The sequence below is a fragment of the Bufo gargarizans genome, chromosome 3 (assembly GCF_014858855.1).
Source record: "Bufo gargarizans isolate SCDJY-AF-19 chromosome 3, ASM1485885v1, whole genome shotgun sequence".
Taxonomy (NCBI): domain Eukaryota; kingdom Metazoa; phylum Chordata; class Amphibia; order Anura; family Bufonidae; genus Bufo; species Bufo gargarizans.
Window position 1 is genome coordinate 546001267 of NC_058082.1, and position 14302 is coordinate 546015568.

A 14302-nucleotide genomic window follows, 5' to 3' on the forward strand; every position below is an offset into this window, starting at 1 on the left:
AGTGCTATATTATTTTTTTTCATAACTCGGACAACCCCTTTAAGACTTATTACATGACTCACTGGCGTACCCCCATAACCCCCCTTCCCCTCCCCCGTGTCAGAGAGAGGCCAGCAAGGTTCAGCAGACTGCTCTGACCGTCGAGCCCTGACCCGGAGAGCCCCGGCCTGTAAGGCGGTGTGTGAGCTCCAGGAGCTGTAAGGACTCCGCATCCCCACATATAGGATTGTTGTCTTTTTATTCTAGACCAGTGATGGCAAACCTTATAGAGACCAAGTGCCCAAACTGTAACCCAAAACCCACATATGTATCGCAACGTGCCAACAAAGCAATTTACCCTGAATACTACAGTCCAGTATAGTATATCTTCCACATAATTTACCATTTAGCTATAATAGCCTGCCTGCATTCAATGCGATGCTTGTGCCGTTATTGGCGCACCCTGTGCTGATGAATGGCAGGAAAAGTCTAAGGCATATTGGTACACCATAAACTTCTTCCAGGGCGTGGGTGCCCACAGGGAAGGCTCTGAGTGCCGCCGGTTCGCCACCACTGTTCTAGACTGATGATTGCCCTGTAGAGAAGACAAGCCATTATAAATAACGAAATGTTTGATGTATTTATAGTAAAGTAATATTTCTGTACAATAATGTTATGTTATTACTTCCCAGAGAACCCCTTCGATTGGGCCCATTAACTGCCCTCAACAAGTTTTGTAGTCCCTTTTGGCTTTGCTTCCACAACTATCATAAACCTGCAATAAAGAAATCTATGTCCCTTACAGAAGGGGAACCAGAAGAGAGAATCAACTGATTTATAACAACGTCTGGCCTCTTTTCCAGGCTATATACAGCAGTGTCCAATGAGCGTTATATAGTGAAGAGAGGAAGAGGCAATGCTGCCTCATCTATTGGACTTGATCATGTGACCATAGCTGTCCTGTTCAACTGAGACTTTATATATTATATTTCATGATGGAAATATCTGAGGTCAGTTTTCCAAGTCGGCGTTGAAGTACTTTGCACCAAACATCTAAATTGTCATACATTGTTCGATCAATTTGGCTCATCTTTAAACCGAACACTCTTGTCCAGAAATGTTACTCCAGATTTTTACACCACCGCTCTTCCGGGGGAGCTTTGGGAATTGGTTATGATAAATCTGGCGTAAAGCTCATTAACATAGCTAACCACACCCACTTTCCATCTTTTGTTCAAAACTGATGTGAATAGTTTTAAAAATGCAAAAAGTTAGAATAACCCTATTTTGATATATATATATATATATATATATATATATATATACACTCACCTAAAGAATTATTAGAAACACCTGTTCTATTTCTCATTAATGTGATTATCTAGTCTGAATTCGGCTTAACAGAATGAGAACATGTATCCATCATGCCTTGTTACCACTGTGCAGGCTGGTGGTGGTGGTGTAATGGTGTGGGGGATGTTTTCTGGGCACACTTTAGGCCCCTTAGTGCCAATTGGCCATCGTTTAAATGCCACGGGCTTCCTGAGCATTGTTTCTGACCATGTCCATCCCTTCATGACCACCATGTACCCATCCTCTGATGGCTACTTCCAGCAGGATAATGCACCATGTCACAAAGCTCGAATAATTTCAAATTGGTTTCTTGAACATGACAATGAGTTCACTGTACTAAAATGGCCCCACAGTCACCAGATCTCAACCCAATAGAGCATCTTTGGGATGTGGTGGAACGGGAGCTTCGTGCCCTGGATGTGCATCCCTCAAATCTCCATCAACTGCAAGATGCTATCCTATCAATATGGGCCAACATTTCTAAAGAATGCTATCAGCACCTTGTTGAATCAATGCCACATAGAATTAAGGCAGTTCTGAAGGCAAAAGGGGGTCCAACACCGTATTAGTATGGTGTTCCTAATAATTCTTTAGGTGAGTGTATATATGTATATATTATTGGAGTTTTGTGTTAGGCATTTGGGAAGCAGGAGCCCTAAGCAGAGAAATTGTTTATGAAGTTTAACCCCTTCCCACATTATAACGTACATGTACGTGAGGGAATGCGGTCTTTTGCCGCATGTACATGATGTGATTAGGCGGGTTCAGGAGCTGCGCCTGCCCAACCAGCAGCACGGGTCCGGCTGTTACTGACAGTGATGCCACCCGATTAACCCATTAACATGCAGCGGTCAGAGCTGATCTCGCCATGTTCGGGCTTTACAGATTGAGGGGGCTCCCTCAGACTCCATCACCCCCCTGTGCTAAGGTGACAGGGGGCCGATGTATGCCATGGCAGCCCAGATGCCTTACATAGGCATTGGTGCCTGACAGCTAAGGAAGCCCAGGAGATACAGCCCCCAGGCTGGGTCTCCAAGGCAAGTGTCAGAGTCTTACTGTGTAAGATGCTGGCAGTTCAATGCAGTATAGTACAGAATGTATTGTATTGTACTGAAAAATGAATGAAACCCTGAATAGGTGACGTCCCACAGAAAAAAGTGAAAACGCCCCTAGGTTTTAGAGGAGGACAATAAGAAAAAATATTTTTCATTACACCTTAGGTCAGACCACCAATGAGATCCCCAATGTTAATCAGACCTCAGCTGACAGCTCCAATCAGACCCCCAATGTTAATAAGATCCCAATAATACCTCAATCAGACCTCAGCTCAGACCCCAATGTAAATGACCCCCAGTCAGACCTCCGATAAGAGCCTTATACCTCTCATCAGCCCTCATATCAGCCATTATGCCTCAGCCCCCATTATGCCTCAGCCCCCATTATGCCTCTCAGTCCCCTTTATGCCCCCAGCAGCCTCATGTTTTATAAAATAACACTTACCTCTCCTGCTTCTGGATGCCGCCGCTCCTCACCTACATCGCAATCCTTTTCCTCCTGCTGTCGGCTGTGATGTGAACTGGTGCGCATGTGAACCCGTGCGCATAGTGTGAGGTCACAGAGAGCCCTCACGCTGTTTGCAGCCTTGACAGCCGAGGACCAGGAAGCGGTGAGTACAGAGTACATAATGGAAGCGCTCAATAGTATTCGCCCCATAAAACGCAGGGCTCCTACTTTTGGAGGAATGCATCTTATAGGGCGAAAATTACGGTAAAGTACTTCACCATAAAATCGACATATTAGTTATCGCCACGTCTGTAACGACCGGCTCTATAAAAATGTCACATAATCTACCACCTCAGGAGAATGCTGTTAAAAAAATATTTTAAAAAAATGGTGCCAAAATAGCCATTTTTTGATTTAGTGTAATATTGAATGATCAAAAAATCATATGTACCCAATAATGTTACTAATAAAAATGTCAGCTTGTCCTGAAAAAACAGCCCCTGCACAAAAAATAAAATAAATGTAAGCTTTAAGATAATGAAGATGCAAAAACATTTTTGTTTTAAAATATGCTTTATTACGTAAAACTGAAACAAAAAATACAAATACATATATTTGCTATTGTCTCATCCGTATCAACCTGCTCTATAAAAACAACACATGATCTATCCTGTCAGGTGGTGCCACAATAGCCATTTTGTGGCTTCCTTGCCTCACAAAAACCAAAGATCATGTGTAACCCAAAATAGTACAAATAAAACTGTCACCTCATCCTGTAGTTTCCAAAATGGGGTCACATTTTGGGAGTTTCTACTGTAGGGGTGCATCAGGGGGTCTTCAAATGTAACATGGTGCCTAAAAACCAGTCAGCAAAATTGCCCTCCAAAAACCATATGGCGCTACTTTTCTTTTGAGCCCTGTCGTGTACCCTTACAGCAGTTTACAACCCCTTGGTGTCTTACAGGAAAAAATGTATAAAAATGGAAAATCTGCAAAAAGAAGTGACACTTGGAAATTTCACCTCCATTTTTCCTTTAAAGGGGTTCAGTTTGTTTAAACTGATGATCTATCCTCTGGATAGATCATCAGCATCTGACCGGCGGGGGTCCGATGTCTATACGTTCCAGACTTCAGGCTGTAATTGACTGCAAAGGATTTGCAACCAAGTATTAAAAAGTGAAAGTTTGATTTATGATTATTATTCTGTCCCATTACTTTTGGTTCCTTAACAAGTGGGAGGCACATATGCAAACTGTTGTATTTCCTGCACCGTTCACCTGATTTGGATGTAAATACTGATTTGGATGTTTGTTTCATTTCAAATCCATTGTGGTGGTGTATAGAGCCAAAAATGTTAGAATTGTGTCAATATCCCAATATTTATGGACCTGGCTGTACTTAAAAAAATATATTGTATTTAGGTCCTCCATTTGATCGTGAAGAGGCCGCTGTGGCCATCTTGCTTGAAGATCCAGTGCAAAATCTCGTGATGATGAGATTTCACACAGGATCTTCATGCGGAATCGCCGTGGCATCCTCTTCACACTCAAACGGATAAGGTAAGTATGATTTCTTTTATTTTTACTACCATTTTAGTAAAAATCGATTCATTACCGCGAAGCACAAGGAAATTCGGCTTTGCTGTGAATCAAATTTTTCCTGAAATTCGGATGAAATTCCACTTCGTCAGCTTTGATCTGCTCAACGCTAGTTATGTAATCACTAAATTATATGACTTTAGTGGTCAATGCCAATGATGCTCCTGCGTGTGTCAAACAGAATTTGGTAACAGATTAATTTTAATCAATGCGTTTAATGTCTGCAGTTAGTATTTATAACATTGGTACATTTTTTAATGTCTAAAGTGTGCAGTTAGTATTTATAACATTGGTACATTTTTTATCTGCATGTTAATTTCATTTTATATTTTAACTGTTTGTGTGTAATCAGGAATAAGAGAACCTTTTATCTTATACATTGTTCTTTCTTCAGGTGAAGACTGGATAAAAAGCTTCCAAGGTTATCTAATTATATCTCCTTCTTATGAAATAGAAGGTAATCAATCACAAATCAGCAATAATAGAACTGGACATAACCTGGGTGAGATGTCGTCTGCAAATTCTGGATATAGGAAAGATTTTGAAAATAATGCTAATCTTTCTGTGCACAAAGAAATTCAGAAAGATGAACAGTCATGTTCTGAAAGAGAGAAAACTTTTAATGTGATATTAAGTGCTGCTGAAAGTCAGAAAACTCACACAAGAGAGAAGCCATTTTCATGTTCAGAATGTGGGAACTGTTTTTATGATAAATCAAGTCTTCTTAAACATCTCAAAATTCACACAGGGGAGAAGCCATTTTCATGTTCAGAATGTGGGAACTGTTTTCGTCAGAAATCAAATCTTGTTGAACATCAGAAATCTCACACAGGAGAGAAGCCATTTTCATGTTCGGATTGTGGGAAGTGGTTTAGGAGTCAACATCATCTTAAGATACACCTAATAACTCATACTGGAGAGAAGCTATATTTATGTTCAGAATGTGGGAAATGTTTTAGTCATAAATCAACTCTTGTGAAACATCACAGAATTCACACAGGAGAGAATCCATATTCATGTTCAGAATGTGGGAAGTGTTTTCGTCAGAAATCGCATCTTGTTGTACATCAAAAAACTCACACAGGGGAGAAGCCATTTTCATGTTTAGAATGTGGGAACTGTTATAGTCGGAAATCAAATCTTGTTGACCATCAGAAAACTCACACAGGAGAGAAGCCATTTTCATGTTCAGAATGTGGGAAGTGGTTTAAGGGTCAACATCATCTTAAGATACACCTGAGAACTCATACAGGGGAGAAGCTATTTTCATGTTCAGAATGTGGGAAATGTTTTAGTCATAAATCAACTCTTGTGAAACATCAGAGAATTCACACAGGAGAGCGGCCATTTCCATGTCCAGAATGTGGGAAATGTTTTAGTGATAAATCAAGTCTTGTGCAACATCAGAGAATTCATACAGGAGAGAAGCCGTTTTCATGTCCTGAATGTGAGAAATGTTTTAATCAGAAACCACAACTTAATATACATCTGACAATTCACACAGGAGAGAAGTCATTTTCATGTCCTGAATGTGAAAAGTGGTTTGCTAAGAAATCAAATCTTAATAGACATCAGAGAATTCACACAGGAGAGAAGCCGTTTCCATGTCCGGAATGTGGGAAATGTTTTATTGATAAAGTAAGTCTTGTGCAACATCAGAGAATTCACAAAGGAGAGAAGGGATTTTCATGTTCCGAATGTGAGAAGTGTTTTAGTAATAAATCAATTCTTGAGGTACATCAGAGAGTTCATACCGGGGTTAAGCCATTTTCATGTCCTGAATGTGGGAAATATTTTTATGGGAAATCAAATCTTAATACACATCTGAGAACTCACACAGGAGAGAAGCCATATTCATGTACTGAATGTAGGACGTCCTTTAAAAGTAAATATCATCTTGAGACTCATCAGAGAATTCACACAGGAGAGAAGCCATTTTCATGTCCAGAATGTGAGAAGTGTTTTCGTCTGAAATCAAATCTTGTTCAACATCAGAAAACTCACACAGGGGAGAAGCCATTTTCATGTCCAGAATGTGAGAAGTGTTTTAGTGTTAAATCAAATCTTGTTCAACATCAGAAAACTCACACAGGAGAGAAGCCATATTCATGTCCTGAATGTGGAAAGTGTTTTAGTAAGAAATCAAGTCTTGAGGCGCATCAGAGAATTCACACAAGGGATAAGCCATTTTCATGTCCAGAATGTGAGAAGTGTTTTCGTCAGAAATCAAATATTGTTGAACATTGGAAAACTCACACAGGAGAGAAACCATTTTCATGCACTAAATCTGGAAAGTGTTTTAGTGAGAAATCAAGTTTTGTGAGACACCTGAGAATTCACACAGGAGAGAAGCCTATTTAATATACAGAATGTGGGAAATGCTTTGGCTGTAAATTAAAGCGGTTTTCCGGGCTTATAACCCCTTCATGTATTTTGACATAACTGTACGTCATAATGCCTGAAGGTATGTGTCTGACCTGACAGGGAGCGGAGATTGCGTTGCGCCCATCATTTAATCCCTCAGGTGCCACGATCAACACAGATCGCGGCACCTGTGAATGAAGGCAGAGCGATGCTGCTCGTTCTGGGTGCTGGCACACAGCGCAGTTCTGACATGCATTTAGGATGCAGTTTTTTATTGTAGCTAGCTGAAATTACTTAAATAATTCCCTCTATGCAGAACACAAGGGGTTAACGAGGCTGCCAAACTGGCTAAATTGAAAACTGCATCCTGAATGCATATCAGAAATGCACTTTGTGCCAGTACCCTCTGCCTTCCGATCAGTTGCCATGGCAGCCTGGACGCTGCTGAAGCGATCCAGGCCTGCTATCGCATTCTCCATACTGAGCTATGTACGAGGCACAGCTCAGAATGGATAGAGTAAAAATCCTATTTTTGTGGACCATATGCAGAACCATTAACTTCAGTAGGTCTGTAAAAAAAATAAAATAACGGAAGTTACTCCGTGTGCATTCTATTTCAGTTCCACAAAAAAAAGGAACATGTCCTATTTTTGTTCGCATTACGAATAGTACTGTTTCATTAGGGGCCAGACGTTCCGTTCTCCACAATACGGAATACACACGGACTTCATCTGTGCATTTTTTTTTTTTTTTTTGCGGATATGTGCATGAGCCCTAATAGAGATTAATTGTCTTTTTGGGTATGAGACTATAAGCATGGCACATTTTGACTTGGCATGATTTGCCCACTCTTCTTTGCAAAAACACTCTAAATCTGTCAGATTGTGAGGGCATATCCTGTGCACAGCCCTCTTCAGATCACCCCACAGATTTTCAATCGGATTCAGGTCTGGTCTTTGGCTGGGCCATTCCAAAACTTTAATCATCTTCTGGTGAAGCCATTCCTTTGTTGATTTGGATGTATGCTTTGGGTCGTTGTCATGCTGAAAGATGAAATTCCTCTTCATGTTCAGCTTTCTAGCAGAAGCCTGAAGGTTTTGTGCCAATATTGACTGGTATTTGGAACTGTTGATAATTCCCTCTAGCTTAACTAAGGCCCCAGTTCCAGATGAAGAAAAACAGCCCCAAAGCCTGATGCTGCCACCCCCATGCTTTACTGTGGGTATGGTGTTCTTTTGGTGATGTGCAGTGTTGGTTTTGCGCCAAACATATCTTTTGAAATTATGGCCAAAAAGTTCAACCTTGCTTTCATCAGACCATAGAACCTTTTCCCACATGCTTTTGGGAGACTTCGGATGTGTTTTTGCAAAATGTAGCCTGGCTTGGATGTTTTTCTTTGTAAGAAAAGGCTTTCGTCTTGCCACTCTACCCCATAGCCCAGACATATGAAGAATACGGGAGATTGTTGTCACATTTACCACACAGCCAGTACTTGCCAGATATTCCTGCAGCTCCTTTAATGTTGCTGTAGGCCTCTTGGTAGCCTCCCAGTTTTCTTCTCGTCTTTTCATAAAATTTGGTGGGACGTCCAGTTCTTGGTAATGTCACTGTTGTGCCATATTTTCTCCACTTGATGATTACTGTCTTCACTGTGTTCCATGGTATATCTAATGCCTTGGAAATTCTTTTGTACCCTTCTCCTGACTGATACCTTTTAACAATGAGAATCCTCTGATTTCAGGAAAGACCAATTAGAGCAGCTGAACTTTATTTGTGGTTAATCAGAGGCACCTCAAATAATGGAAGGTGTATGCTGACTCCTATTTAACATGATTTTGAATGTGATTGCTTAATTTTGAACATAGCTACATCCCCAGTTATAAGACGGTGTGCACACTTATGCAACCACATTATTTTAGTTATTTTGTTTTCTTCCCTGTACCTAAAAGATTTCAGTTTGTTTTTCAATTGAGTTGTATAGTTTATAGGTCACATTAAAGGTGGAAAAAGTTCTGAAATGATTTATCTTTGTCCCATTTTTTTTTACATCACAGAAACATGACATTTTAACAGGGGTGTGTAGATTTTTTATATCCACTGTGAGTGTGTGTGTGTATGTGTGTATATATATATATATATATATATATATATTAGTAACATAGAAAGGGGCTTTGAGGATATATATATATATTGTGGGGATTTGCTCTGGTAGACAGGCTTACGGACGCAGTACAGTGGCAACGACAACATCTTTAACTTAAACAGTTCAGTATTTTATTCACACATAAGGAAAGTGACAACAAAAAGTCAGTTTCAAGGAAAAAAGTCACCTTGGGTCTGGTGTTTGTTCACATCAGGCAGCAACACATAAGTCCTTGGGTGAAACAGAAGTCCACGTGCTTTCATCCAAGCAAGATAGCAGGCTTTAATCCTGACCCTAACCCTAAACTCTCAGGCCCCAACACAGAGACTGGCAAAGCTCCACTGTCAGATGGAGGATAATTCACACCCGGGTGAGACTGCTGGCTGGGTTTTATATCCCTAACCAAAACCTGGCCTGGAACATGGGGAACAGCCACCCACCCTTCACTTTTGCTGCTCCCAGTAAGAGCCGGCCCGGATCGGCTTTACAGCCACACTAAATAACCAATAGTGCCAGTCAGCACTAGCTGCCGCTGACACTAAAAATTACCGTCTCTTACCTCGCCGAGGCCAGGAACCTCGGTGACGCATATCTTCCGTCAATGACGGCCCATTGTGCTTTCCTACTATATATATATTATACTGTTCTCTGTAGTATATATACAGTATACTGTTCTCTTCCGTGTTAACGTTATTATATAACATATTATTGTTATAATATAATAATTTATAACAGCCCCCATAACCATTTAGAGATGAGCGAATTTATAAAAAATTTGATTCGCTGGTTTGGCGAATTTTTTTAGAAAAATTTGGTCCGCTCCGAATAAATTTGCGGCGTACACACATAGGGAGTCAGTTTTGGTAGTGAAATAATACTGTAAGTCTGTATGACATGCAGATGACAGGCGTCACTCTCAGAAACACTGCACACTTCACTTATTTTTGCAGTCACGGAACCAAAGCTGACCAAATAACTCAAGTATGAACTCAGCCTTACAGGTCGACGTTAGTGCAAAGAAGAAGCACACTCCTTTTACAATGTTGTCAGCTGATTCCACATAGATGTCCTGTTCTATTAAACGCTTATACAAGTAGAGCCCCCCCCGACAGAGTGGAGAGGGTGTCAGCAGTAAGTTGGCATTGACATCACTGATTAATTTGCCCTTCCTTTGATCCATCAGAACAATAACCCACAAAAAACGGATCCTGTCTGTCGAGCATAAGCCTTCACGCGCTCAGCATTTGCTCAATAATCCATTAGTATTGCTAATGCCTAAAAAAACAGGAGTGAATCTAAAACAGAGATGACATGTGAATGGAATATTTTCATGTCTTCTGTGTTTTGTACCCACTCCTGCTTTTGGCTACCAAATCATAAGCCAATTCTGATGGGACCATACAGGCCTTACAGCTGTTACACAGACAGGATCTGTTGTGTGTGTCATTTTTCCTTCCTTCTGACAGATCAGCAGAAAGGTCAAATAAATTATGTCAGCCAGGCCGAAAGGCAAAATAGTGGCCCAGTCATAAAGTGGGGAGGGTGGGAACAGCATGAGAAGTCCACAGAGTGGACCCATGACATAGTGGTGAGGTGGAAGCAGCATGAGGAGACCACAGAGTGGTACAATGACCGAGTCTTGAGTTAGCAGCATTATAAGGAGGTCACCGAGTGGCACAATGACTGCATCTGGAGTTGGCAGCAGTATGAGGAGGCCACCGAGTGGCACAATGACCAAGTCTGGAGGTTGCGGCAGCATCAAGAGAATGCCACAGAGTGGCACAATGACCAAGTCTGGAGGTTGCGGCAGCATCAAGAGAAGGCCACCGAGTGGCACAATAACCCAATCTGGAGATGGCAACAGTATGAGGAGGCCACCAAGTGGCACAATGGAAGAGTCTGGAGGTGGTGGCAGCATCAGCAGGATACCACAGAGTGGCAAGGTGACATATTGTGTATATTGCAGCATCAGGAGACCACAGAGTGCGAAGGTGACATAGTGTGGAGTTGGCAGCAGCATCAGGAGAACACAAAGTGACCCAGTGACAGAGTGGGGCAGTGGGTGGCAATACCAGTACTTGCTGTCGAAGGTGGGTGAAAGAAGGAGGACTTGGCATCAGATTTGTGTGGCATCAGGTGGATGGCAGCATCAGAGTAGTAGCTGATGCAGGTAGCCAGAAGAAAACGGTCTCTTTTTTTTCAAGGTTTGGGTGAGGCGGCATGGATGATCTAATCAGATGCATCAGGCATTGGTGGGTGGTAACCTGGCTGATTCACACCTGATTTATCTTGACAAAGGTCAGTCTCTCCACCTTTTGGGCAGAAAGACGAGTTCTCCTTGAAGTAACTATGGCCCTTGCCGCACTAAACACCCGTTCTGATGCCAGGCAAAGACGAGGGTACAATGGGTTGGACATAAGGTTTTAATAAGGACTTATGAAAAACATTATGGATCTTCCAAGTCTGAGGAAGATCAAGACGGTAGGCAACAGGATTGATGACGAACAAGATTTTGTAAGGCCCAATAAACTTAGGACCCAACTTCCAGGAGGGAACCTTCAATTTGATATTCTTAGTAGACAACCACACCAGATCACCAACATTCAGGTCCGGACCAGGCACACGTCTCTTATCCGCCACACGCTTATATCTCTCACTCATCCTCTTCAGATTACCCTGAATCTTTTGCCAAATAAATGACAAAGAGGAGGAGAATCTGTCCTCATCGGGTAAACCAGAAGACCCCTCTCCAGAGAATGTCCCAAACTGCGGATGAAACCCATATGCACCAAAAAATGGTGACTTATCAGAGGACTCCTGGCGATGGTTATTTAAAGCAAACTCAGCAAGGGACAAAAAAGAACACCAATCCTCCTGATTCTCCACCACAAAACAGCGCAGATATGTCTTCAGATTCTGATTGACGCGCTCTGTCTGGCCATTCGACTGCGGGTGGAAAGCAGAAGAGAATGACAACCGAACCCCCAAGCGAGAACAGAAAGCCTTCCAGAATCTGGAAACAAACTGCGTGCCCCTATCAGAGACTATGTCTGAAGGAATACCATGCAATTTGACAATGTGATCAATAAATGCCTGCGCCAGCGTCTTGGCATTGGGCAAGCCAGGAAAAGGAATGAAATGCACCATTTTGCTAAAACGGTCCACCACCACCAGAATCACAGTCTTCCCCGAGGAACGAGGCAGGTCCGTAATGAAGTCCATGGACAGATGTGTCCAAGGACGGGAAGGAATGGGTAACGGAAGAAGAGGACCTGATGGCCGTGAATGAGGGACTTTGGCACGAGCGCAGGTCTCGCAGGCTGCCACAAAACCCTCAACCGACTTACGAAGCGCCGGCCACCAAAAATCTCCGAGCGATGAGATCCACTGTGGCTCTTGTCCCCGGGTGCCCAGCAAGGACAGTATCGTGGTGCTCCTTAAAAATCTTGTGTCTTAAAGCGAGAGGCACAAACAACCTCCCAGGAGGACAAAGATCAGGAGCCTCTGACTGGGCTACCTGAACCTCTGCCTCCAATTCAGGATAAAGAGCAGAGACCACCACACCTCCAGCCAAAATGGGACCCGGGTCTTTAAAATTCCCACCTCCCGGAAAACAACGTGACAGGGCATCCGCCTTCACATTCTTAACCCCAGGGCGGAACGTGACAACAAAATTAAACCTTGAAAAGAACAAAGACCATCTGGCCTGTCTCGGGTTCAGAGGCTTGGCTGACTCCAAGTAGGCCAGATTCTTATGGTCAGTAAACACGGTAATAGGGTGTCTGGCTCCCTCTAGCCAATGGCGCCATTCCTCAAAAGCTAACTTGATGGCCAACAACTCCCTATCTCCCACATCACAATTTCTCTCTGCGGAGGAGAGTTTCTTCGAGAAAAAGGCACACGGTCGCCATTTGTCGGGAGAGGGACCCTGAGACAAGACCGCACCCACACCCACCTCAGAAGCGTCCACCTCAACTATGAAGGGCAGAGAGATATCAGGTTGTACCAAGATGGGAGCGGAAGCAAAACTCTCCTTGATACTAGAAAAGGCCTTACGCGCCTCTACTGACCAGGAGGAAAAATCTACCCCCTTTCTAGTCATATCAGTGAGTGGTTTAACAACAGAGGAATAATTCAAACTAAACTTCCTGTAATAATTGGCAAAACCCAAAAAACGCATCAGCGCCTTCTGATTCTCAGGAAGCTCCCACTCAAGCACAGCGCGGACCTTCTCGGGGTCCATGCGAAAACCAGAAGCGGAGAGAAGAAACCCCAGAAATTGAATTTCTGGAACCGCAAACACACATTTTTCCAGTTTAGCGTACAATTTATTCTCCTGCAGGATGAGCTAAACCTGACATAGGTGGTCCTTATGAGTTTTGAAATCAGGAGAAAAAATCTAAATGTCATCTAGATACACTAATACAAATTTCCCCATTAACTACCTCAGCACCGCCGTACGCAGGATTGCGTCCTGCCGGCGGCCCTGCTCTTCTGGGTGGACGCATATACGCGTCCTCCTGCGAGAGCCGAGATTTCCTGTGTACGCGTCCTCCCGCGAGAGCCGAGATTTCCTGTGAACGCGCGCACACAGGCGCGCGCGCGCTCACAGGAACGGAAGGTAAGCGAGTGGATCTCCAGCCTGCCAGCGGCGATCGCTCGCTGGCAGGCTGGAGATGTGATTTTTTTTAACCCCTAACAGGTATATTAGACGCTGTTTTGATAACAGCGTCTAATATACCTGCTACCTGGTCCTCTGGTGGTCCCTTTTGTTTGGATCGACCACCAGAGGACTCGGGCAGCTCACTAAAGTAGCACCAAACACCACTACACTACACTACCCCCCCCCCTTGTCACTTATTAACCCTTTATGAACCACTGATCACCCCTGATCACCCCATACAGACTCCCTGATCACCCCCCTGTCATTGATCACTCCCCTGTCATTGATCACCCCCCTGTTAGGCTCCATTCAGACGTCCGTATGATTTTTACGGATACATGGATCGGATCCGCAAAACACATGCGGACGTCTGAATGGAGCCTTACAGGGGGGTGATCAATGACAGGGGGTGATCAGGGAGTCTGTATGGGTGATCACCCCTCTGTCATTGATCACCCCCCTGTAAGGCTCCATTCAGACGTCCGCATGTGTTTTGCGGATCCGATCCATGTATCCATGGATCCGTAAAAATCATACGGACGTCTAAATGGAGCCTTACAGGGGGGTGATCCATGACAGGGGGGTGATCACCCATATACACTCCCTGATCACCCCCCTGTCATTGATCACCCCCCTGTAAGGCTCCATTCAGACGTCCGCATGTGTTTTGCGGATCCGATCCATGGATCCATAAAAATC

General features: G+C 43.2%; 1 protein-coding gene across 2 annotated transcripts in view; it reads left to right on the plus strand.

The window, feature by feature from the left end:
• Nucleotides 1-7610, plus strand: part of LOC122932736 (gastrula zinc finger protein XlCGF26.1-like) — a 58954-nt gene extending 51344 nt beyond the window's left edge. For both annotated transcript variants that reach the window (XM_044287331.1, XM_044287330.1), the window contains one exon: nucleotides 4828-7610. In XM_044287331.1, coding sequence (XP_044143266.1) covers nucleotides 4941-6794 — 1854 coding nt within the window. In that variant the 5' untranslated portion in view covers nucleotides 4828-4940 and the 3' untranslated portion in view covers nucleotides 6795-7610. The remainder of the gene's footprint in view (nucleotides 1-4827) is intronic.
• The last annotated feature ends 6692 nt before the right edge of the window (nucleotides 7611-14302 follow it).